Source organism: Phyllostomus discolor, chromosome X, assembly GCF_004126475.2.
Source record: "Phyllostomus discolor isolate MPI-MPIP mPhyDis1 chromosome X, mPhyDis1.pri.v3, whole genome shotgun sequence".
Lineage (NCBI taxonomy): Eukaryota > Metazoa > Chordata > Mammalia > Chiroptera > Phyllostomidae > Phyllostomus > Phyllostomus discolor.
Window position 1 is genome coordinate 1,052,140 of NC_050198.1, and position 22,830 is coordinate 1,074,969.

At 38.1% G+C, this 22,830-nt stretch overlaps 1 protein-coding gene across 3 annotated transcripts in view; it reads right to left on the reverse strand.

Moving 5' to 3' along the window:
• The window catches only part of ARHGAP6 (Rho GTPase activating protein 6), a 465,834-nt gene that overhangs the window by 37,913 nt on the left and 405,091 nt on the right, over positions 1-22,830 (reverse strand). For all 3 annotated transcript variants that reach the window (XM_036017105.1, XM_028523044.2, XM_036017106.1), the window contains exons 4-8: positions 15,606-15,862; positions 13,375-13,570; positions 8,308-8,363; positions 5,028-5,178; positions 3,852-4,000 (exon numbers count right to left, since the gene is read on the reverse strand). In XM_036017105.1, the coding sequence (XP_035872998.1) occupies positions 3,852-4,000; positions 5,028-5,178; positions 8,308-8,363; positions 13,375-13,570; positions 15,606-15,862 (809 nt within the window). The remainder of the gene's footprint in view (positions 1-3,851; positions 4,001-5,027; positions 5,179-8,307; positions 8,364-13,374; positions 13,571-15,605; positions 15,863-22,830) is intronic.

Consider the following 22,830-nt stretch of genomic DNA (forward strand, 5'->3'; position numbering starts at 1 on the left):
GAGATAGAAAAACAACACAATTTGATAAAATACCACTATTTTTCCCAAGAAAAGCACGGATTGAGTAGTCAACAATTTTTCTCATGCCCTTCTTTTAGACATCTTTAAGATCTCATTAGTTAAAGATGCATTGAATTTTAAGCACCAGTTCAAAAGGAAATATTATATTCATTTTATAAAGGAGTAAGCTCAAACCTACTCCCCACCCCAACTCTGTTTTCCTTCCTTTTCCTCTATTCTATAAATACAAGGTCATGTAGCAAGGTGCTGGCAGAGCCTGTGTGAGCTCCAAGCTTTTTGACTTCCTGGTTCAGTTTTCTTCTATGATCTAATCCATAACAACTACATAACAAAGAGTTAAAACATGTAACACAAACAGGTAAGACAAAAAGCTGAAATTGCTTGTTTCTTTACCATATTTCACAATTTATTTTTTGCCTCATTCCAGTCTACTTATTCTGTATTCTCTACCCACTTGTGCCAAACCAGTGCAAAAAAATAACAAAGAACCTCTTTCTTGTTCCTCTCCCTCTATTCTTAACTTCTACCAGAAGGGGTTTTCAGCTAACTCCTATCTATGCAGCGCTTATGTGTTCTTTATTCAATCCCTACACAGCCTTTACTCAATCCCTACACACCCTTTGAGGTGTAATTTAAATTCAATCCCCTCCATGAAGCCATTCCTAACTTTTATGGCCCAGGTTCATCATGTCTTCTCTGAACTTCTGCAGCGACTTTGCACCGCACTCCCTAATTCTGTACTTGCCCCTTGTCCTCATGGCCTCCACCTCCTGGATGCCACAGCATCTCAGGAATGGTTATTAGAAAATTTCTCAACAACACTCTCTGGTTTAGAGGAACTCCAGCTGGGTGACCAGGATATACATGGTTCAAATATCAAGACCATTCTTATAAGAAAACACTAATAATGCAAGTTGCTGTTTTCCCTATTGCTATTCAAACAAAAGCGTCCTAACTCAGTGTCCCTGTGTCTAACCAATCTATAACATGGATTATACCACCTTAGTGGAATCCTTCCAAAGATTCTTTCGGGCCTTAAAAGAATCTATCACCTACCCACTTACAAAAGCATTCATCACTCTGTGAATACAGCCCAATTCCCCCTTATACCTTATCAATACTTTTGCATTCTGTAGCCTTCATCCAATCCAGGATGGCCGTGCGGGCTACTTGCTTCCCTGTAACTTACAACCATTTTAAAGAAGCGAGGCTCTCCTCACATTTCCCCTGTAGCTTTAATTTTTGGTTACTAATCTGTCATTTTGATTTAACGTTTAGGTCAAGGCTGTGTAGGAACCCTTGGAATCTCTCATTTCCCTATACAACTTTGTGGTTACTAGGGTATTCCTTAGAGCAATTAGTCTTCTAAAGCATTGTGCAGTGCCAATTGAAGGATTAGTATTCCCAAAGTTCCGATAAGTCAACTGAGGTTTAGGAAGGTTAGTAGATTTCTGCAAGAGCATATGACCAGTGATCTATAAAGCTACTAAGTGCTCTCAACCAGGGGTGTTTTTCCCCTTCCCCCTCCCCACAGGATACTTGGCAATGTCTAGAGACACTTTTGGTTGTGGCACTTAGGGTGGGGGCGGGAAAGAGCTGCTTTGTTGATCAAATGAGTAGAGGCAAGGGATGATGCTAAGCATCCCACAATGCATAGGGCAGTTCCCACTACAAAGAAATACATAGTTCAAAATGCTATTCATGTGGAGGTTCTGAATCCCTGAACTAGACTAGTAGGTCTTTTTTTACTTCTTATTCTGTATTTCTGTTTATATTAAGTTAGATTGGTTTGGATTGAGGCACAGCTGGGCCTTTACTAATTATGGGACTGACCCAACCATTACTATCCAACATGACAACTTTCTGTGAATTAGAAAAAGGAGTCCCTTCCTCAAGATATTTTACTGCCTTTTGCTGGGATATTGTCCCAATATATCTGCAAATCTACAGTGACAATGAGGTCCACGGTGCCTCTCTAGAGTTGTGAAATGCAGAAATGCATAACTTGTGGATGCTCCCTGTGGGACACTGGGAAAGGTACTTAATGCCTCGAACCCTCAGTTTTCACCTCTGAAACATGGGACCAATGATATCTACAATGTGTAATGGAGGATTCACTGTAATATATTAAACCCCCAGTACATAGCTAGCATATGGTAAGAGACACATCATTGGTAACTAGTATTTCAGCATGCTAAGTTTCCTTTGTACCTATCCAAGAATATTTTCTTCCCTTTAGCATAGGCAATGGAGGCTTGTTCAGCATTTGTACTAAAAGAGTGTCTACAAATGATTCTAAAAAACAAGAGTGAGTTCAGTTGGACTTTTTGCTTTCCTCAATTCCTTCTTAATCACCTGAGACCTGACTTTCTCCTTCTTACACAGCACTTAAGAAACGTCAGAGAAGCACTGACACACCCAGGAACATAGACAGTGCTCTGTCTTTACCCAACGATTACGCAGATGACTCCACAGCTTCTGTTATATCTATAGTCGATAAGGGATGATACCAAGATGGGTCATAAAACTACTTAACAATTATGAGAATTATAGTGTATCCATCAAAGAGCTGTGTCTGCTGAAACAAGGTGTCAGTACCATATTATGAAACCTGAAGCCTGCAGAGGTTTCACTAATTATAACTACTATACAGATAAATGGCTAACTCAGGAAAGTTCCATTCTTATACCTAAATGGGGGATGAGAATAAGAAATGCAGAATTGCCTCTCTGGATTACAGTGAAAAAATTATATATGACTATGATTTCAGGAAAGAAATTTGGCAGACACAGAATTGAATCCATAATGCAGCTGACTTCTGTGGTGAAGTGTGGAGCGCCTTTGGCCCTTTGTTGATTTATAATGTGTGTTAGCATATTAAAGGGTCTGAGTTCTCCTGGGGAATCTAAGGGCAAGGAGAAGCATGACTGCACGGTATCAAAAAGGGAAACAAGTCCCTTGTTAAGGTGAAGATTAACTAGGTTGCTTGGTGAAAGGTCACCTGAAATTGAGGCAGACATCTTCTTTGTCCAATGCTCAAACCTAACAATACCTTAAAGCATATGAATGTGACCAAAACGAACTGGATCCCAAGACCTCAGATGCGGGAGGCTTGAGTGGAGGACCAGGTCCAACAAGAATATCACAAAAGGGTCCATGACACTGTAAGGAACCTGCCTTCAGCAGCTGATGCCATGTGGTGTTGAGATTCATGGTAATGGTCAGCAGGGCATACTTCCTAGTTCCTTCCCACCTGGTTTGGAAGCAGGACTGGCCTTCCATTGCATTGAGCCAGTCTCTGTTTTGGGGGAGGGTTTAAGGAGAGAAAGGACCTCTCAAAAGGAAGATACTAGACTTCTAGCTAAAGGGCAGATAAGGAGCTCCAGGAGCAAACTGGACAAATAAAGAGGTGACCTCACATTTCAGCTCAAATTTAAAAAAGCAGATCAAATTACTTACAAGGACAGAAACCTCCCCTCATCTTCATTACTCTATTTTTTCATGATTGTAAGCATCTCTATAGTTCATTGTTTGTCTGCTTTACACAAATGGAAATTCAAGATCTTGAATTTCAAGATCAAAATTCATCATCTTGAAAAATGACTGCTTAATTAGGAAGCATCCTTGAAACATAGGATGTTAATGGCCTATTCACTCTTAGGAACTGTCCTTCTAGAGAAAACCCTGCATTAATTCTTCCTACATAGACAGGCGGGGAAAGTTAAGGTGTATTTCCACTAGGTGAAAAGTTTGAACCAAATCGATGGCTTGGCCTTTTAAACAAGAGAAGGGAAGAGTCGCAGTGTCTATGGCAGCAGAGGGGCGCATACCTCTTGCCCATCCTTGCTGATGTTGTCATTGGCGTGCCTGGCCACAATGGAGAGGAACTGTAGGAGGCGGTGGAGTGTGTCGCAGTTGCAGGGAGGTAGAAGGTAGATGAGGAGCTGCAAGGTGCCCAGCTGTTCCTCTGGCTCCAACACTAAGCAAGGCAAAAAGAAGTGCTCCAAGTAAGTAAAATGGGGGAACTCGCACTATGTAGTCTCAGAGGAGAGGCCCCCTCTCAACTTTCTTCCGAAAGGGATTATCAAGTCACATTTCTTTCCTTCACCAACTCTCCCATTGATTTAGCAATTTACCAGCAAGGTTCTATGAAGGATGTAAAGATAAGTTAGACCTGAAGAAATGTAACATCTAGAATAAGCATTATAACCTAGGTTAGAAGAGTAACTTAATTTCCCTTACTTTTTCCCTTACTTTCTTCCCCCTCCTTTTCCTGACATTACTCATCTTTGACTTTATGTATTACCATCTTTCATTTTTGGTTAATATTTACTAACAATGACTGAGAACTGGTAAACATAAAATCTGAGTTAATACACAAGCGATAGACTTTTTGTTGGCAATAAGCATGAGAGTGCACAGTAATATTGTCTTTTCTGTTTTTGTGGTCCTAATTGAATTGTAGCATTGGAGGATGGAAGATATGGAGGCTGACACAGTTATGGCCTATTCTCACTCCCCCTCACCCTCCTTTTCTCCCCAGTGGGGTCTGTGTCTCTAGCCCTGAAGCAGCCACACTGGAAGTCCTGGCACTGGGCGACGCCATGCTGCTCCCCTGGAATGTTGCCCACCTCCATTTCTCACTCTGGGTCCCTTTCTTGCTCCTTCCTCATACAACAAATGCAAACTCATTTTTAGGCACAGACTCCATATGAACTCTTGCTGTTACTTCAAAGTATCAATATATAACACTTTCTGCTGTCCTAGGGTCATCCGAAAGCATCTCAAATTCTTCTTGGCTACTTCTGTTTGTTCTATTGCAACTTTCTTCTTGCTAATTCTCTCCAAGGTAAATCCCAGAAAATTCCCCAAGTAACCCACTCATCATAGACCAAGAAATAAGGACTAAAAAAGTTATTGGGAAACACATGCACGAGGTTTGGATGAGTGAGTTAGACATCCTGGTAATCCACAGACACATTCCTGCTAATGTCTATAATACTCACAGAGAGTATTGATGAAAGCGGTGTAAAGCTCCCTGGTGAGAAGGGGGTCCGGCATGTCCCTCAGGAATTCCTTCAACAAGGCAGCCACATCATGAACACTGTGCTCTTCCTCCAGAGAGACGTCAACCCCACGGTCAAATTCCTCACGTAACTAGAAAAATAACAGTTCAAATGGCAGTCTCATAACACCACACGTCTATGTTCAGGGCCAAGCAAAAGAAGTACTGTGACTTACAGCAATGGCATTAAGTTTGGGCACACCCAACGAAGAGATGCAACAACATGTCCCTTGATATACAGAGTCTATGCAACTCAGCCATGAATATATATAAAATGCATCGTTAAATAAAAGTATCTGTGGGTTTACTGTTAATGATGCAAGCAGAAGGGTTCAATAATGACATCCAGAAGTTGGGAGGAAGAGCTACGGGGTTAGGTCAGCTACAAATGTGGGAGGGAAGAATTAATCTGTTATGTAGTAGTTTTGCATGTCAGCAATCTTAGCATGTTGGAATTTTGACATTTCACAGAAATACTCAGCAAGAAAGTAAAGAGATTTTTCTGCAAACAATGAAATGTAAAACCCTGATGAGACATTTGTAACTAAGTCTTGAAGGATGATAATTACTAAAAATCTGCCTTATATTTATCAAGTAGCCTTATGAACAGTTCCTAGAAGGATTCCCTGCCTTAAATCACTATACTAGGTTTATTACTATTTATAGCAGCAGAAGACACAATATCAAGAAGAAGGGAGTCATAACTCTGCACCCTACTTTCATCACTGACATCTCAACTTATCTTATATATTGTTCTCTGCTATGGAAATAATTATGTGATTTCACGAATCTCTTCTACACAATAAACATCTGTAAGAGTTTTTGTGTTCAATCATTCATTCATCTGCTCATTCAACAAAGATGTACTGTACACTTCCTGGGTACCAGACACTCAAATAGTGGTAGTGAATGAAGAGACAAAGTCTTTACCCTCCGCCAGCTCTCGGGCTGATAGAGAAACAGGTAGTAAAATGGCAACCCTAAAAATGATTAATTAACTGTTAATATTGTGACAATTGTTCTGAGGAACTCAAAATACCAATTCGAAAGAACATAAGCACCTTTATATTCATTGCAGCATTATTTATAATCACCAAGATATGGAAGCAGCCCAAGTACCCATCAGTAGGTTAGTAGATAAAACAACTATGGGACATTTTAACAATGGAATGGTACTCGGCCATAAAAAAAGAACGAAATTTTACCCTTTGAGACAGCATGGATAAACCTGGAGAACATTATGCTAAGTCAGGGGTGTCAGACTCATTTTCATTGGGGGCCACATCAGCCTTGTGGTTGCCTTCAGATGGGTGAATGTAATTTCAACTCCTTAACAGTTAAGGAGGAGTTACATTTATACAGTCCTAAAGTTGTTTCGGCCCTGTGAAGGCAAGTGCAAGGCGGATGTGGCCCCTGGTGAACATGAGTTTGCACAGGTGTTCTAAGTGAAATCAGCCAGTCAGGGAAAGACAAATACCATATGATTTCACTCACATGTGGACTCTAATGGACAAACTGAACTAACAAGGAAAATAGAGACAGATTCATAGATGGAGAGCAGATGACAGCTAGTTGGGGGTGGGGGTAAGAGGTAGAGGAATTGAGCAAAGAGGAAAAAGGTCTCATGGACCTGTGGGGATTGCTAGGGGCAGGGGCAAAAGGTACCTAAAAAGTAATAGAAAAATACAGTAAAGATTAAAATTTATAAAAGTATAGGGTACTAAGAAGGGATATAACAAGTTAAAATAATGAATGAGGGCATCTTTCATTCTTGAAATCTAAGTTTAAATAACCACTAATTATATTTTTTAAGATAACCTCTTTGCAAAGGTTTTCCTTTGCTGGATCCAGATATAACTAAGGAGTAATTTCGGACACCACCTATCCATCTGAGGAAAATGCCAATTCCTGTCCTGAATTGCTCATCGATTCCGGGCAACTTATTAGTGTGCATCAGACAGGCAGAAAGAAGGCTTCCAGTGGTGCCACTCCTACTTGTGAGCATTCAGACACACCACGTTTCTTTTCTGAGCATGTGCACACGTACAAAGAGTGGATAATGGCAAGAGCTTGGGTTAAGTTGCGTGATCCTGAATTTAACACTGGCTAAATTGTGCGATGTTGACTTAAATTTCTTAATCTGTCTAATCCTCAAAAGTGGATGAAAGGGGCTAATCTCAGAACTGGTAAGCAGATTCAGTAAAATGTTTGTGAAAACATTCTGCAATTCTGCCTAGGCCTAAGAAATGTTAGTATGCTGCCTTCCTTTCTGCAAGTCCTGTTGTGAAATGGAGTTCAATAGTATCTTGTGTGACTGAGAAATATAAGAACCAACAAACAAACCAAACAGAAAACACACTTTTTTTGAAGGGCCCTCTTATCTTGACAAAAACATAGATGAGGAGGGATTGATTTCAGTTACTTTCATTAATATGAACCAATATTTCTTCAACTTCATCCAACTAAACATTATTTTCATTTATGCTCATTTATCCCCCACTATATTCTCCAGGTACCTTCATTTTTAAGTTAAGTCCTTCATTTCTTTCTGTTGGAACCAACAAAGACAAAATAACATTTTAATTTTTCTTTAGCCAACAAATGAACCCTTTTCTTAAAGGATGGTTTGCCTTTTATGAAACCACCATAAATACAGATACATGCCTGGTCACAGGAACCAATTCCTGAAGCTCTAACATCAGACTTCAGTTGCAAGAATGCTGCCCAATACAGTCCCTACATTGAAAATGAACTGGGGATCAATGACTTCATGAAAACTCCAGGAGAATTATTTATTTTTGAGAAAGTAAAGTTATAAACATAGCATTATACAAATGTTAATGGCATTATTCATATTGCATTTTAGTAAAAATGGGTGCTATACAACTGTTTTCTATTCTTATCACTTGCTAATTAGGTATCTCTGAATCTCCTGCTTTTATAGTTTCAGTAAGATATTTATAAATTAGTTTTGTTTGGCTGTACATGCCAAGCACACATCTGGACATTTTGCTTTCAAGTGTTTGATTCTAACTCAATCAGGTCATTTCTGAACTTCTGAGTTGTTGCCTTTTACCTCTTGGGAGTCAGTTATACTATAATTGTCAGGAAGGTACAGAAAAGATATTCAGAAATGAAGTTGCATAAACTTGAACTTAGAGTGAGGTAATTCAATTGAAATTCAAGTGAAACATAAAATATAATCTTTACTTTGCACTTACTTGTCTCACTCTCTTTTTGGAGCTTCCAACTCGGAATATCCCCACTGTTTGGAGGCCTGCAAATAAGCAAACAATATCAAGTCTTGTTTAATGACTTGAGACTCTGGAAGAAATCAAAATAGAAACAGAACAGAAGGCCAGCACTGAGCTGCAACACGCAGAGCAATAGTACCTTAACAGTGTGCACGCATGCTTATTTATCCCCCCTATATTCTCCAGGCACCTACAGGTTAGCACTATAAGCACCAGGACAATTTTATGTTAAACATTTCTGATAAAAATCTTTTAAATGTGATATTATGTACTTCCACACCTCTATATCAGAAAAATTCTCTTATTATTCAGAATTACCTAATCATACATTTTATAAGATTTTTAGCTCTTTATCAATATTTATAATAGATATTTCTTATTTACTGATCATAATGAAAACAGATGCTTATTAAAGAAAATCTATAAAGTGTAGAAAAATGTAAAATATAATCAAACATAATATACTTTGAAAAGTACCTGATGTGGAAATAATTGCTCTTAAAATTTTGGTTTATTTCTATCCAGACTTTTCTCCATATATACAGGAATGAGCAAAAGTAGGTTTACACTTGTACTACAAATAAATAATACAATAATTAATAAATAATACAAGAATAAACTGTGTTTCACATATGCACAACTGTAAACCTACTTTTACCCATCCTTGTATATATGGAGGGAGGGAGGGAAGGGGAGAGAGAGAGAGACTGCTACCACTTTTACTCAATACTGTGCTGTAAGAATTTTTATGCCAGTAAAAATTCCTTGTAAATGTCATTTAAAATGCATGCAAAATACTTGATTGTATGAATGTGCCACAATTCACATATTTCCCTTTGAATGACATATAGGTCCCGCAACACACATGCACTTGTTTTGCATTATAAATGATCCTATTATGAACAACTGTATGTAGGTCTTCATTCACATTTCTGATTTTCTTAGGATCATGTCCTAGAAGTGGGATTACAGAATCAATGTATAAAAAAGAGTTATCTGGCCCAAAATGTCAGCAGCACAGAGGTTGAGACACCCTGCTCTTAAAAAAATTAGGCCTCTTAAAACAAATATTATCACTATCACACATAAGAAATTTCAACAATAGTTACTTAATATCATTAAGTTTCTACTTAACATTCGCATAAGAGTTACAAACTGTTAGGTCAATGTGCCTCTAAATCTGTTACAGTATGTGTCTCCCCTCTCTGTGTTTTTTCCTTGTAATTGGTTTCATGAAGACAGAGCATTGATTTCCCGCTATAGATTTCCCCATCATTTGGGTTTGGACACTCATGGTGTCATTTGTATGTTCCTTTCTCCCCTTTATTTCCTTTGAAGACATAGTTAGAACCAGAGTTTCCTCTGATTCAGGTTTGATTTTGGGGGCAAAATACTTCATAGGAGGTATTATGCACTTCCTTCAGGGGCACAGAATGCCTGAAACACTCCCCTTCCTATGCAAGCATTCTTTATGGCCACTGATGTTCATCGTCCGCATTCATTCTTTCACTGCAGAATAAATGGTGGCTCACTCCGTCTTCATGCCGGATAATCGGCTCAGAGGTGATGCTGAAGTGGAGCTGTCAGTGTGTTTTGTAGCCACACGAAGAGATCTAGTCTGAGAGTAAACCCAGCGAACAGACTTACACACACATGGCATCATTGGAACCCTGAATCCAGCTATGCCTGAATCTACATATAATACTCCCAGTATATAAATAGGATTTTTTTTGTAGGGAGTGACTTGCTTAATCTGGTTTTATCTAGGTTCCTCTCTCTTGCCACTGAAAATGTTCTCCCTAGTATAATCTTTCTGTACACTTATTTTATGCTCTTGCCACATTATTTTTAAGTATAAGGCTTTTTAGTTGGTTTTCTAGGGTTTTTTAGTTAAAAACTATAAAACCCATAAATATGTATTTATCACTCCTATATCTTATAAATTGTGTCCTGAATTTTCAGAATGATTTGAGAGAATCAAGGTAAGAGGCTAATTTTCTTGGTGCTTTGCTCTTGGGTAGGATTTTGCTTTGTACCTGTTTTCAAAAGATTTCTGTACCATCTTGTTGCTATCATCAATGTGTCAGCCTCATAACTGAGTCTGACCCCCAGTGTAACTTATTGCTTCTATATCTCTCTGGGAGTTTGAAAAAAGGATAATCAAGCAATTAGAATCAAATCCAGAATTATATTTCTTCATCTGCAAAATAAGCATAATAAGTATCCACCTCAAAATATAGACAGTGATTCAATTAATTAATGCATATAAACTATTCAGAATCATATGTCATCATATATTATATAAAGAGAGATATGCTCTCATTGTACTGAGTGAATCTTCTCTGTGCAAAATGGAAAACTTTAATACAATAGTAGGTCTCAGCAATTGTACTTTTTTTCTTATTTTCTGATGGTTTTCTGACGGTTGGAATTTCTACCTAAGTGAGATATCACATAGCAGCATTTTCTACATAGGTGATATTGATATTTTTCATTTGGTTGAATTCCTCTAGGCTGTTCAAAATATCCATTTCCATGACATGATTTTCTCAATTATAGTACTTTTCCACTTGGTAAAAATGACTACAGTTTAGAAAATAACTAATTAGTGATCAATTGTTATAATTCCTATATATCTCAAGGGATTGTTATCTATTTTAAGTTGAAAAATTATTTTATTTATTTACTTTGCTTAGGTAGAGCAAATGACAGCATTCAGATAGCCGATGCTGTTCTCTGACATAAGCCTCACAGTGATTTTCTTCAGAGAGAAGATACGGTCTAGACACTCAGTAACCTTCACTTAAGGCAATCACTGATAAAACAGGTGTACATAATAAAAGGCATAGATCTGGCAAAGAAACGTGACTTTGCTGTGTTCTGTCCCAGAAATTGATGTGATCATCTTTCTCTCCTTTTCATCAGAAACTGAAATGAAAACTAGACCCAGAAAACCTGAATCTCAGGCTTAGGGAATTCAAGTAACAAGGGCAGGCATAATAAGTAGGAGGCCCCACCCTAAAATCGTCCTAAATCCCAGAAATATAACAGCATTTGACTCTCCATTACATCGTCTTTTTAAAAAAATATGTGCTTCTGGGGAATTGAGGATGCTTAAGAAATTTGGACTTGATAGTATAGGAAGCATTGGGATGAAATATAAGGGGGGAAGGGTGATGTACATAATTATAGATGGAGTCTAGGGAATTGTCTAGACCAATTTTGGAGATAATAGAAAGATCTCTGATAAATGTTTATAAGGCTAAAGGGAAGCAAGGTCTTGCCACCCATTTTCAAAAACTAGCAAGAAAAATCTTATGAAAGAATTATTTTTGAAGTTTGCTTTTCTCCATTGGTTTAAGGTGAACAGATATTAATCTGTTTGATTCTGGACGTGTCTCTTCTCTTCCCGGAGACATTTGGTCTCAGCTCCATGGAAACCCAGAACAGAATTGGGGCACTGAAAGATCACGCAGGTTATCTTCTTTCCTTTAGGTCCTAAACTGCATTTTAATCATCCCCCCAAAAGAAAGGAATTGGCCTGTTTTTTAATAAGCTTAAAGGAAATGCTATTTTATAAATTATAATCTATTTTCAAGAAGAAAATAAAAGATGTACCAAGTTTTCTTTCACAAAAGCAATTACTCAAACTGTCTCTGGATTCTTGCATAAGTGGAGTGGAATTTTCCTGTTTAGAATTCTTTAACATATTTACAATTCATTCTCTATATACTTTACAAGGAAAATTATAGTTATAAAAGTATGTGTCTCTTTTTTCTTCCTCATAGTGTAATTGAAACTGAATTTACATATTCATAATACTTTACTCTTTAGTTGTTAAGGTATTTTGAAGAACAATTCTGTTCAAACCATATTCATTGGACATGTATATTGTGTTAATCATGATACTAAGTGTTGAGAATTCAAAATGACTAAGACCTTTTTCTTAACCTCCAGTTTACCTGTCAAGGAGAAGAGACAGATAAACACATACACACAGATGTATACACACATATTAAAATTTTGTATAAACAAATAAAACTTCAATACAATTAATTAATTCACTCATATGTTGTCAGGGATTTCCATATATAATGATTTCTTTTTATTTATTATTTTTATTCTTTAATTTTATTGTTGTTCAAGTACAGTTGTCTGCATTTATATAATGATTTTATTAAGAGATTTAGCTATATCCTTAATTTTTAATGAATTTTCAGTTTTACTGGAAAAAAATAAATGAGAATGTTAACAGTAGTTATGTTATGTGATGTGTACATAATAGCCCCAGAATTTTTCCTCTTCTGTTTCCTTTTTTCCTTTATTATAAGGAGCATATTATTTTTAAAATAAAGAAGCAGTTAAAAGACTTTACTCATGTCCACAAAATGCATGCTAACACTAGCAAACAAATTTAGATCATGGCAATGTCCATTTGATGAGCCAGATCTAAATTTCAGTAATACTTTCTAAGACCTGTACAGTATTTTTAAGTGGAACTGAGTTGCACAAAGGGTTACTGTGAGGGAATTCTAAGTGGACACCTTCCACAAAATGCAAATAGCATTTTAGAAACCTGTTGTCAAAAGCTGTATATTTTCTATTCACTTTAGGAATGGTTTTCAAATCCTCTTTTAAGAAGCTGGACTCTTATTTTGTAGAGGAAGTCTTAAGAGTAACTTCAAGGCATAAAAAAAATAAAAGTGGCTCTGCTCTGTTTGAAGGGAACCCTGGGGACAGACCCAGTGCAACAGATTTTGTACTCCCCTAAAATGCTTAGCCTTAACAGTCACTTTTCTGAAGGCTCCTGGGGTGTGGTCAGTTTGAAAGACAGCAAGTAGATTCTTCCCCCTCCAAATCTTGGTTAGCTAAGTAATCTCTTAAGCAAACACATCCATAAGTCATCTTCACAAAGGAAACTTTGGCACAGAGTTTGATCAAATGAACAAAGAATTAAAATGGGTGCTTAAATGAATGATGCTCAAATCAATTCAAGTCTTTTGTATTTGCTCACCGACAGAAAAGTATGCTTACCATGTTTTTCTAGATGTTGACAGCAGCTGTCCACCAGCCTGGGAACCTGTCTGTAAATAGGGTTTAGACTGAGTTTCTTATCTCTGGCTTTTTCTTTTTTACTTTGAGCCTCGGCAGGCAAGGAGAGTTGTAAAGCTTCTAGCAGTCGAGACTGATTGTCATCAAGATCTGTGATAGAGTCCACCGACATTGCACCCTGCAAATCACACATAGATATGAACAAAGAGTACTGACAGAGAAAATAAAACAGCTTCCCCCAAATGCCATCCAGAAATACTTTTACTTGTAAGTATCACACTTGAAACCATACTGCTTAATTGTGCTGTTTGTATATTAAAAGGAAAAACAAACAAACAGCTTTTAAAAAAGTTAGAAAACCTCTATGACATAGGGTAAGGTAATAGCAGTTACAATTTCAACAATAGACAACATTTTCCAAATGAAAGACAAGAGATGGAAAACATATAATTAAAATATTTTGACCCAACCACTTTGTTCCTTGAAACAAGAAAACATCACATACTCAATGAATGAGGTAGTTAGAGAAGTCTTGTGAATGAAAAAACTCAACTATGACTCTAGAAAGTAGATTTTTAAAATAGGAGGATTCCATAACAGTCTTAGTTTGTTTACCCCCAGAGACAGCACCAAGTGCTTTATTAGGGAAGTGGTCCCATGAGATACCTGCAGGGGAGTGGGGAAATGAGAAAGGGAAGGGAAAGCAGCCACCAAAGGGGAAGGGAAAGCAGATCACCAAACCTATGACCACCGTGGAAAGCTGAAGTCTAATTGCATGGGGACCTCTGGGGAGCGTGTAGATAAAACACCTCAGAGGCAACCCTGCTAAGGTATGAGGGAGCTTGGGTATTTATACTCCAAGTGTCAACAGTCATGGATTAAGAGTAGCTTCTGTATGGGCAGGGAGGTGGTGTTAATGCCTCAGTACTTGAAGCCTGTCATCTGTATGGGTGGGCTTCTCTGGCCATCAGAGAAAGCCTTCCGCAAAGAGGTGAGGTACTGGTAGGTAGAAAGAGGGTTGGCATACAAAGAATGGTAAAGGCTGAGGAGAAGGAAACAGGGAACCAACCATGTCTGTATAGCCACCCATTCTTTAATGAAGCATAGAAGAAGCTGGCTACTGGTGTCCTGGGAAGGCCTGAACAGAGGAGAGAGTATTTGGGAGGCCAGTTGTGTGGCTCTAGATTCCCAGAAAACTCTAATGTAGAGTTCTGCTGTTATTACCACATATGGGTTTGTACGGACAGTCTGAGAAACAGTGAATGACAGGATTGGAAGAACAATTCCACCATGCAAATTCAAATGTCCCATAATGTCATAATTTCTTCATTTTTAAAAGTAGCCAAAGCCTTGAAAAACAGCACTGACTCAAGTACCCCTCTGTCTTGGAGAGATCCTGAATGTTGGGAGCTGATTAAGAAATAAGGATTTCAGTGGAGAAGTGTCTGGAATTTTAACTAGGGCAGTAGTCAGTGGCTAGAGGTGACAAAGATTTGGGGCTTCCAGGCGAGAGAAAAATGAGAGAAGATCTGTCCCAGTGATCTAGGAAGTTTTATGAACATTTATCAACTGACTCAGCCAATCACCAACCAATTATCCTGAAAACTCAGCTTTCCTGGATTGAAATGTGAAATGTGAAATGCCAAATAATAGCAAAATTCCTAGACAAAATACTCAATAAATAGTATTATATCAGTATTGATTTTATATACCCACATACCCACACACACATAATTCTATGGTTATGTTTGGGGAAAAAGGAAGTTCCATAGATAAGAAAAATGTCACTGATTATGAAGACCAGCCAAAAGTCACTGGGCCAGGCATGGTTCTCAACTGGAGATGAAGAAATTACCCAAACATCTAGACCTGCCCTCAAGCCTCACAGTCTCATGGGAGAGTCTTCTAATACAACAGAAGATTGCAACAGATCAGGATCAATGGTGATGTTGTTGAATGTTCAGGATATCATGGGTCATATGGGTAACCAAGAAGAGGCACCCAACAGCTTTGAGAGGGATCAGGGAAAGGCTTTGAGGATATTCCAGGGGCCATATAGCCAGTGTAAATTCTCCCTGAATGGAGTTGTTGACAGATACCTGGACAACACAAATGATATTTACAGTTTTCATATGAGCAGAGGCTCAAAAAATAACCTTATACATCTTCAGCTATCCTAGCATTGGTGACAGAGAAAATACTGGCCAACTCACCCTCCTCCTGGCCCGAGGAGCCGGTTCTGGGGTGTTCGGGGATGTAGACTCATTTGGTGTTTCCGAGGTGGAGCTGAGAGATGAGTTACTGCTTGACAGTTCTTTGTTCTGTCTTTTATTTCCAAATGGGAGGAGGGAAGCAACAAAATCAGATGCATCTTTTTGTTCGTCCCTCTGTGAGTCCTGCTTGAGTTTATAGGCCCGGTCATTTGCAATGACTTGGGATAAGGGCATTCCAAATGCCTGTGGGATGAATTCTGGAATCCAAAAAACAAACATTCATTTTCAGAGAAAGACTGGACCAGTGAAGACTCTCACTCATGTTTCAGACCTCAGGGAAGACATATTCAAATGACTGTTTTCAGAAGAATTGATTGCTCAATCAAAATACGAAGACAACTTTTGTGTTTATCAGAATGGCCAAAGATTCTATTTCAGTAAAGAAAGCTAGTATGTATAAAGGATATAGATGTTAGAAATCTTGGTCTCTAGTTTTTCTCACATATCTGAAGTATGTTCTAAAGAAAATAACTTTATAGAGAAATGTGCTGTTGTTGATAGAATGTGCATAATATTTTATCCTTGTGAGTATGAAGTTTTATAAACTGTTAGTCTTCAATTTATGTCTCAAGAACCCCCAAAACTTACAAGGCACGGCAAGACTCTGCACTTATACAATCATTCAACAGGTATTTATTGAATACGTATTACGTGCCATGGCAAATTACACAATGGGGAGTATAGAGCTTATGAAAGGTAGGTCCAGTCCTTGGTTCTGAAAGGTTTCAAGAGTGGGGTGGGGTAGTGCAGAGTCAGATGTGTAAATAAACATAGTAGTGTCTATCACGTGCTAAAATAGAAAGATGCATGAAACACAGACTGAAATTCAGTTAAGTGTATATACTTTTAGGTTCCTAGTAAAAAAGCCAGTGCATAAAATGATAATCTGAAATACAGTAGAGCAACTTGGGAAGAAGTTTGCTCTTTCTTCTGGTTGGGGCTGCCACTCTCATCATCTGTATTCAATCCATTCTGCTGGCATCATGCAGAAGTGGATTCTCACCATTAAATATCTGGTGAAGGGCCCAGGATACAATTTGTTAAATCCTCTAGTAAGGGCAATTTTGAGAAAGGAGAATAATGCAGAAATCTATGGCTTTATTTAGAAATGTACATCCAGTTGCTTTCTGATTCTCTGTAGTAACTTGTATGCACAAATTGTAAGCACACCAACGCTTAGGGCCAGGCATTTTATTGGCAACATTTTAGATCCATGCTTAAAAGCATTAATAATTAAATTATTCCTTTTAGGCTCAAAATTAGGTCTCCTAGCAGCAGCAAATTGGAGTCTTGCCTCTCCATTATTTTTATAACCCCTATGAACAGAACCAGAATGATCAAGAAGAAACATTTCTGAAGTTGTTTGTTCTTTGAAGGAAAAAGCTAGTATAATCAGGGTGGAAAGAGGCTTTAAAAGGTTTTCTTCTTTGACCATGGCAACATTTTTAACATCACTAAGCTAATAGCCAACTCTACATTAAAAGCAGAAATAACACTTGAAAAATCTGCACCTTGGTTCTGTCAAAACATGCAATTCACTTTGAAGTGGAAAATGAAAACTTCAGCACTTTCACTCAGCATTTTGGGATTTTTCAGAGGATGCTTACCATTTTCCATCAACAAACCAGGTGGCATATAATAACACAAAAATAATTTAGGAATCTGTTTTAAGTGATCAATGTGGACAGTGTGGCAACATCCAATACTCACTACTGATGAAAGACCACTTCCACTACTAGCAAAATTAGAGACCAAAGGGGACAATACCAGACCACCTGTGGTGTACCTCAGCATTTATTACATAAATCAGCACTCTCTTGCCTACGGGAGTAATCAAATAGTCTTATTTCAAAAAGGTTGGGGAAAGTAGAGAAACATGTGGATGGCGAGGCTGACTGTTACACGGAGTATATAAAAACTGTTAGGGGATAATAACAGCAAAAAGACATTAATAAATATATCAAGCGACATGTCTGCTCATGAAGGTGTGCTCATAGCAGAATTTAACATGAGATGTAGACTGAATTTCTCCTCTAGCCATGTTTTCTATACAAGGAAAACAAAGTAGTCTCATTTAGAGATTTCTAATCTCCCTAGGGGAAAAAAAGATGAAAAATGGGTTTTCTTTGGAATCCATAACTTAATATTTTTTAAATTTTTGTTCAATTACAGTTGTCTCCATTTTTACCCCACCACACCCCCCTGCTCCACCCATCCCAACCTCCTACCCTCAAACCTATACCCTTTGGCTTTGTCCATGTGTCCTTTCTACATGTTCCTTGATGGACCTTCCCCTATTTTCACCCATTATCACTCTCCACGGCTAAAGAAAACAGCAGTAAAATGAAAAGGGAACCACCCATATAGAAAAATACATTTGCCAACCATACCTTGGACAAGGGTTTGATCTCCAAAATATGTAAAGAACTCATGTGACTCCATACCAGGAAGACAAACAATACAATTAAAAAATGGGCAAAGGACTTCAACAGACACTTCTCCAAGGAGGACATACAGAGGGCCCGGAGACATATGAAAGGAATGTCATTTTTCATATCTGAAAATCTGCCACTCTACTTGTAAACTGAAATAATTGAATACAAATTAAACAGGTGGAATACGTGAAGTCATTCTCCCCAGATTTTTATTTTTCTTTCATTCACATTCAAGAGGTGTAGCCACCTATAACAGATTTTTATTTCTAATAAGCTTTCATTCCTGGCTGAGTTTATTCTTTTGGTAATAGGTAGTCTTTACTTCCTTGTTGCTTTCTCCTGAGCACTCTTATAAGTTCCAGAAATGACATGTCTCTATGGCTCTAAACTTGTGTTGCAGCATCTAGTTTCTGTAAAATTCTAAGCCGAATTCCTTGAATATTATTGTCTCTCACATTATGACTATTGTGAAACTGAGAATTTATCACAAGTATATTGAGCAAAAACCCTCCTTTATGTGTAAACTGTTGGGCATCCATGCTTATCTGTGGGTTCAAAGCTCTTCTGTTAGCAGAAAATAGGGCCCTAGAAATTCTGTGATGATAGCAGCTAATAAAACTGATAATAGGTTTTTAAAACTTAAGGACATTAACCAAGACTCACTGTTTGGGGGCCAGGGACATTGTGTATCACGTTCTTATCTATGGTATGCGTTCACTAAGGAGGTTGCTTCTCTTGCTGTCTTTAGTAAAAAACATCTGCTTCCCCTGTCCATGAACTGTGGGGACTGGAGGTGGAATGCCATCATCTTCGCTCCCTACTGCGACTTCCGTATCATCCACATCCCACTGTGTGGCAGAAATTTGCTATTGTAAATTTTCCCTTGTCTCCTGCTCATTGGTTTCTTCTACTGTCCCTGACTTTGACTCATGGTGTGACCACCCTAATCTACCATCATCCTGGATGACTTGGATATCTACTTAAATGAGCCACCTGATTCTCTATCCTCCCATCTTCCTAACCTTCTCTTCTTCTCTTACTTTTTCATGTGTGCCACCTTTTTCATCTACTCCCTCCACCCTATCCTGGACTTTGTCCTCAGCAGAAATGGTTCCAGCTCTAGAATCAGGCTTCTTCCCAGTTTTGTCTCACCCAACCCCAAGTTCACGTTTTACATTGTGTCGTGGCAATCTGTTTAAACACAACATTAAGCTACCCTTTCCTCACCACACTTTGATGGTGTCTCAATATTCTTAGCATATAGACCAAAAGCTGTGTTGTGACTCACTCATGCTTATGGAGGTAGTTCCTTCCTACTCTTCTCTGGAATCACACCCTCCCTAGTTCTCTCATCTCCAGTAATAGCGTTCATTGACAGCATTCACTACATTTTTTTCAGAACTCCTACGTACTGATAACCAATACTTGATTTTTCTACTGCTATTTAATATGATGCAAAATAAACTTGTATCAAGTATTCCTATATGTCGGCTCACATGCAGTAACCTATTTAGACAGTCAGGAACAATAAAACATGACATGTATGGTTTCAGCAAAAAGAAAGGTGCCAGACCTGAACAATCCCCAGATTTTATGTTGATAAATATATGGCATGATCTGAAAACATGTTGTGTAGAGGGGACCAATCTCCCAGACTTATGCCCCAATAAAACCCATTCCCCTGGCACTCTGATTAGGAACCACATTAACTGGAACAAAGTAGTTATTTTTAAACTTTTACCCCGAAGGTGATTTCTTTTTGATAAAAGCAAAAAAATTTCGAAAGTTCTAAAAGGTTAAAAACGTTTGTTGGTTGCCAAGTAATAAAAGTAAGAGAAATTAAAGGCTTGGAACTATTCTGTATGAAGAAATGTTTTCTGAACCAGCATCAGTCTTGGATTAGTTTCTATGTGAAATCAGAAGTCATATGGACACTGCTTAAGTGGCAGGAGGGATGCAGAAGTGTCACATGATCTGCTGTATATTGTGTCAAGCAATTAAATAAAATACAGGACATGATTCATTCTGATCAAATCAATTAGTCTATACTAATTAGTCTATACTATACTAAAAGAAAGGTCTGCCACCTTTCTTTTTGCTGAAAGCATACCAAACATCTAATGAATCTCTATTGGGAAAGCCATTTGATTCTAATAAGATGCTTCTATTTATTTTTAGATGATCTAAACCAAGAGGTCATTTAGAGTTTCCTGTTTTCCTTATTTTACTCTTGGATTCAAATGATTATCATTTTTTACATGTGCAACTGTTATGAACCCAAATGATAATATTCAAAAAGAAAATAATGTGAACTGATTACAACTACGCAAGATCTGCATGTTGCCCCCTCACACATGCAATGGATGTGTTGACATAGACAGGGCTTTATGTTTGGAAAAGATGACATACAATTAAGCTTCACTTAAGCCTAGGATATCTTCTTTTTAAATATCATCGCTACTTTAAAAAAGAAAAAAAAACTTCTTTGCCATGAAGCCTGATATTTCTCCCGAGTTGCATGGGCAATGTCTTTTCTTTGGAATCATCAGGGCCTGTTTCTCCCCAGTCAGCTCTCTGTGCAGCCTTATAGAACACTGACAAGTTTTCACTGAGCCTGTATAATATATAAATACGATTTGCTTGGAAAAAATGTACAGTGGCCCAGTGCATATTCAATTACTTCCCCTGGCCCTTCCTTCAGTGCTCACTCACATTCTTGCTTCCTGCTGTTTTATGTTATAAGCAAGCACACACACATCTCCCTCTGTTGCGAGAACTCAAACATCTCCCACAAAAATGCTCCTCTGCCTAGTCTAGCCTGAATGAGCACTTCACAAGACTCACCTAAAGTCTATATTATGAGTATTCAAATCCCTATATAAATATCATCATCCTAGAATAGTCCAATTTTACTTATTTAGTTTTTAAAAAGATTTTATCTATTTATTTTTAGAGAGAGAAGAAGGGATGGAGAAAGACAGGGAGTGAAATATCAATGTGTAGCTTCCTCCTATATGCCCCCAACCAGGGACATGGCCGGCAACCTAGGCATGTGCCCTTACTGGGAATCAAACCAGTGTGCCCATTTGGTTCACAGGCCAACACTCAATCCACTGGGCTACACCAGCCAGGGATAGAATAATTCAATTTTAAGGAGCACACATTACTTTAATGTGCTAATCTAGCCAGGTAAAGGTGGTCTGTGACAGGAAGAGAATGAGTAAAAACTAATTACAAAAGCTATCCTGACTGCTAATATTAATTTAAAAATCAGGGCAGGAACATACAAACTAATCAAATAGAATGCAATTTATCTGACAATGATAGATTGCTGGACCAAGAGTTAGCACCTTTTACCTTCATTATTCCTGCAGCAGATTTCTGCTGTGATAGGACATGGCCTGGTAGGTTTATTGGTGAATATGGACCAGAGTTCTCATTTTAGAAGTTGCACATTCGTACTGGTAAAATTACTCATGCCCAGTGCACCTACGGATCAATGAAATCAGACTTTCTGGGTGTGGGATTGGACGCTGAAAATGTAAAAGGTTTCACAAATTATTCTACTGCACAGTCAGAAGTAGGGAATCATGGGTGTTCACCCCCTTTCCTCCAGTTTGAAATAAAGAATCTGAATGTCTAGAGTTATTTGGGTAGGGGGAGGTGTTATTGGCATCTGTTTAGTGGGGAGAAGCCAGAGATGTTACAAAACACCTCACATGATGTACAGGATAGTCCCCGCAACAAAAAATTATCCAGTCTAAAATGTCAATAGTCCCAAGGTTAACAAATCATGCTCTATGGGAAGTAAAGCATTGGTTTTCCATTCTTCAGACTTCTTTATCTCTTTTATCCCAAAGAAGCAAATGTCATGACCCTTTAGGCATGGTTCAAAATATGGGTGTGGAGTCCGAGATTAATGATGTGGACTCTGTGTTCTCCAATACTGATTACAGTGCATTTACTTATTATATCTTCAGTTTATTGTCTTCCATTAGGTTTCAAGCAGAAATTCAATAGTTATGAAATATAAAAGCACACCTAGGTGAGGTATATGGCTCTTCTTACTTAACACTCATTTACTATGTCACATAAAATGAAACTACATTCACATGAGCACGCCACTCAGCAGTCATTTCATATGGGACCATGGAAACAAACACAAAAAAGTTGTACTGTGCTAATGGGGGCCAGGTGTCTACCGTGTGGACTCAGTGAGTATTGCTTGAAATGACCATAAATACCTCTGAAAAAGTGGCTAAAGTGTCAATTCCCTAAATAGACATAAAAGGGGACACAAAACACTATGGATATAGTCAACAGTTCCCAACACACACAGGGCAAAGAATAAGTATGCTATGATCTAGCATAAAAATGCTGAGAATGGCTCATCTTCAGTAATCCATGAAGATGAGACTGTTTTTTTTTAGTAGTCATGGCAGGCGAATCCAAACTCTTTCTCATTCAACTAGCCCTGCCCAAATATCTGGATTTGCCAGACAGCTGGTTAATGTTAGAGATGCTATCCATGGCTACTCAACTCAGGTTCTCTCTATGCATAGCTGATTGGCCAGAATCATAATTGGAACCATAAACTTGGCTGAAGTCACACTTTGCCCAAACCAGTTGAACTCATCAATTCAGTACAGGGCCACTCAAACACAAAGGAGTAGCCCCAAACAGTCCTTAATGACATTCCATCACAGAAATCCAGTTTACATAATAGAGTT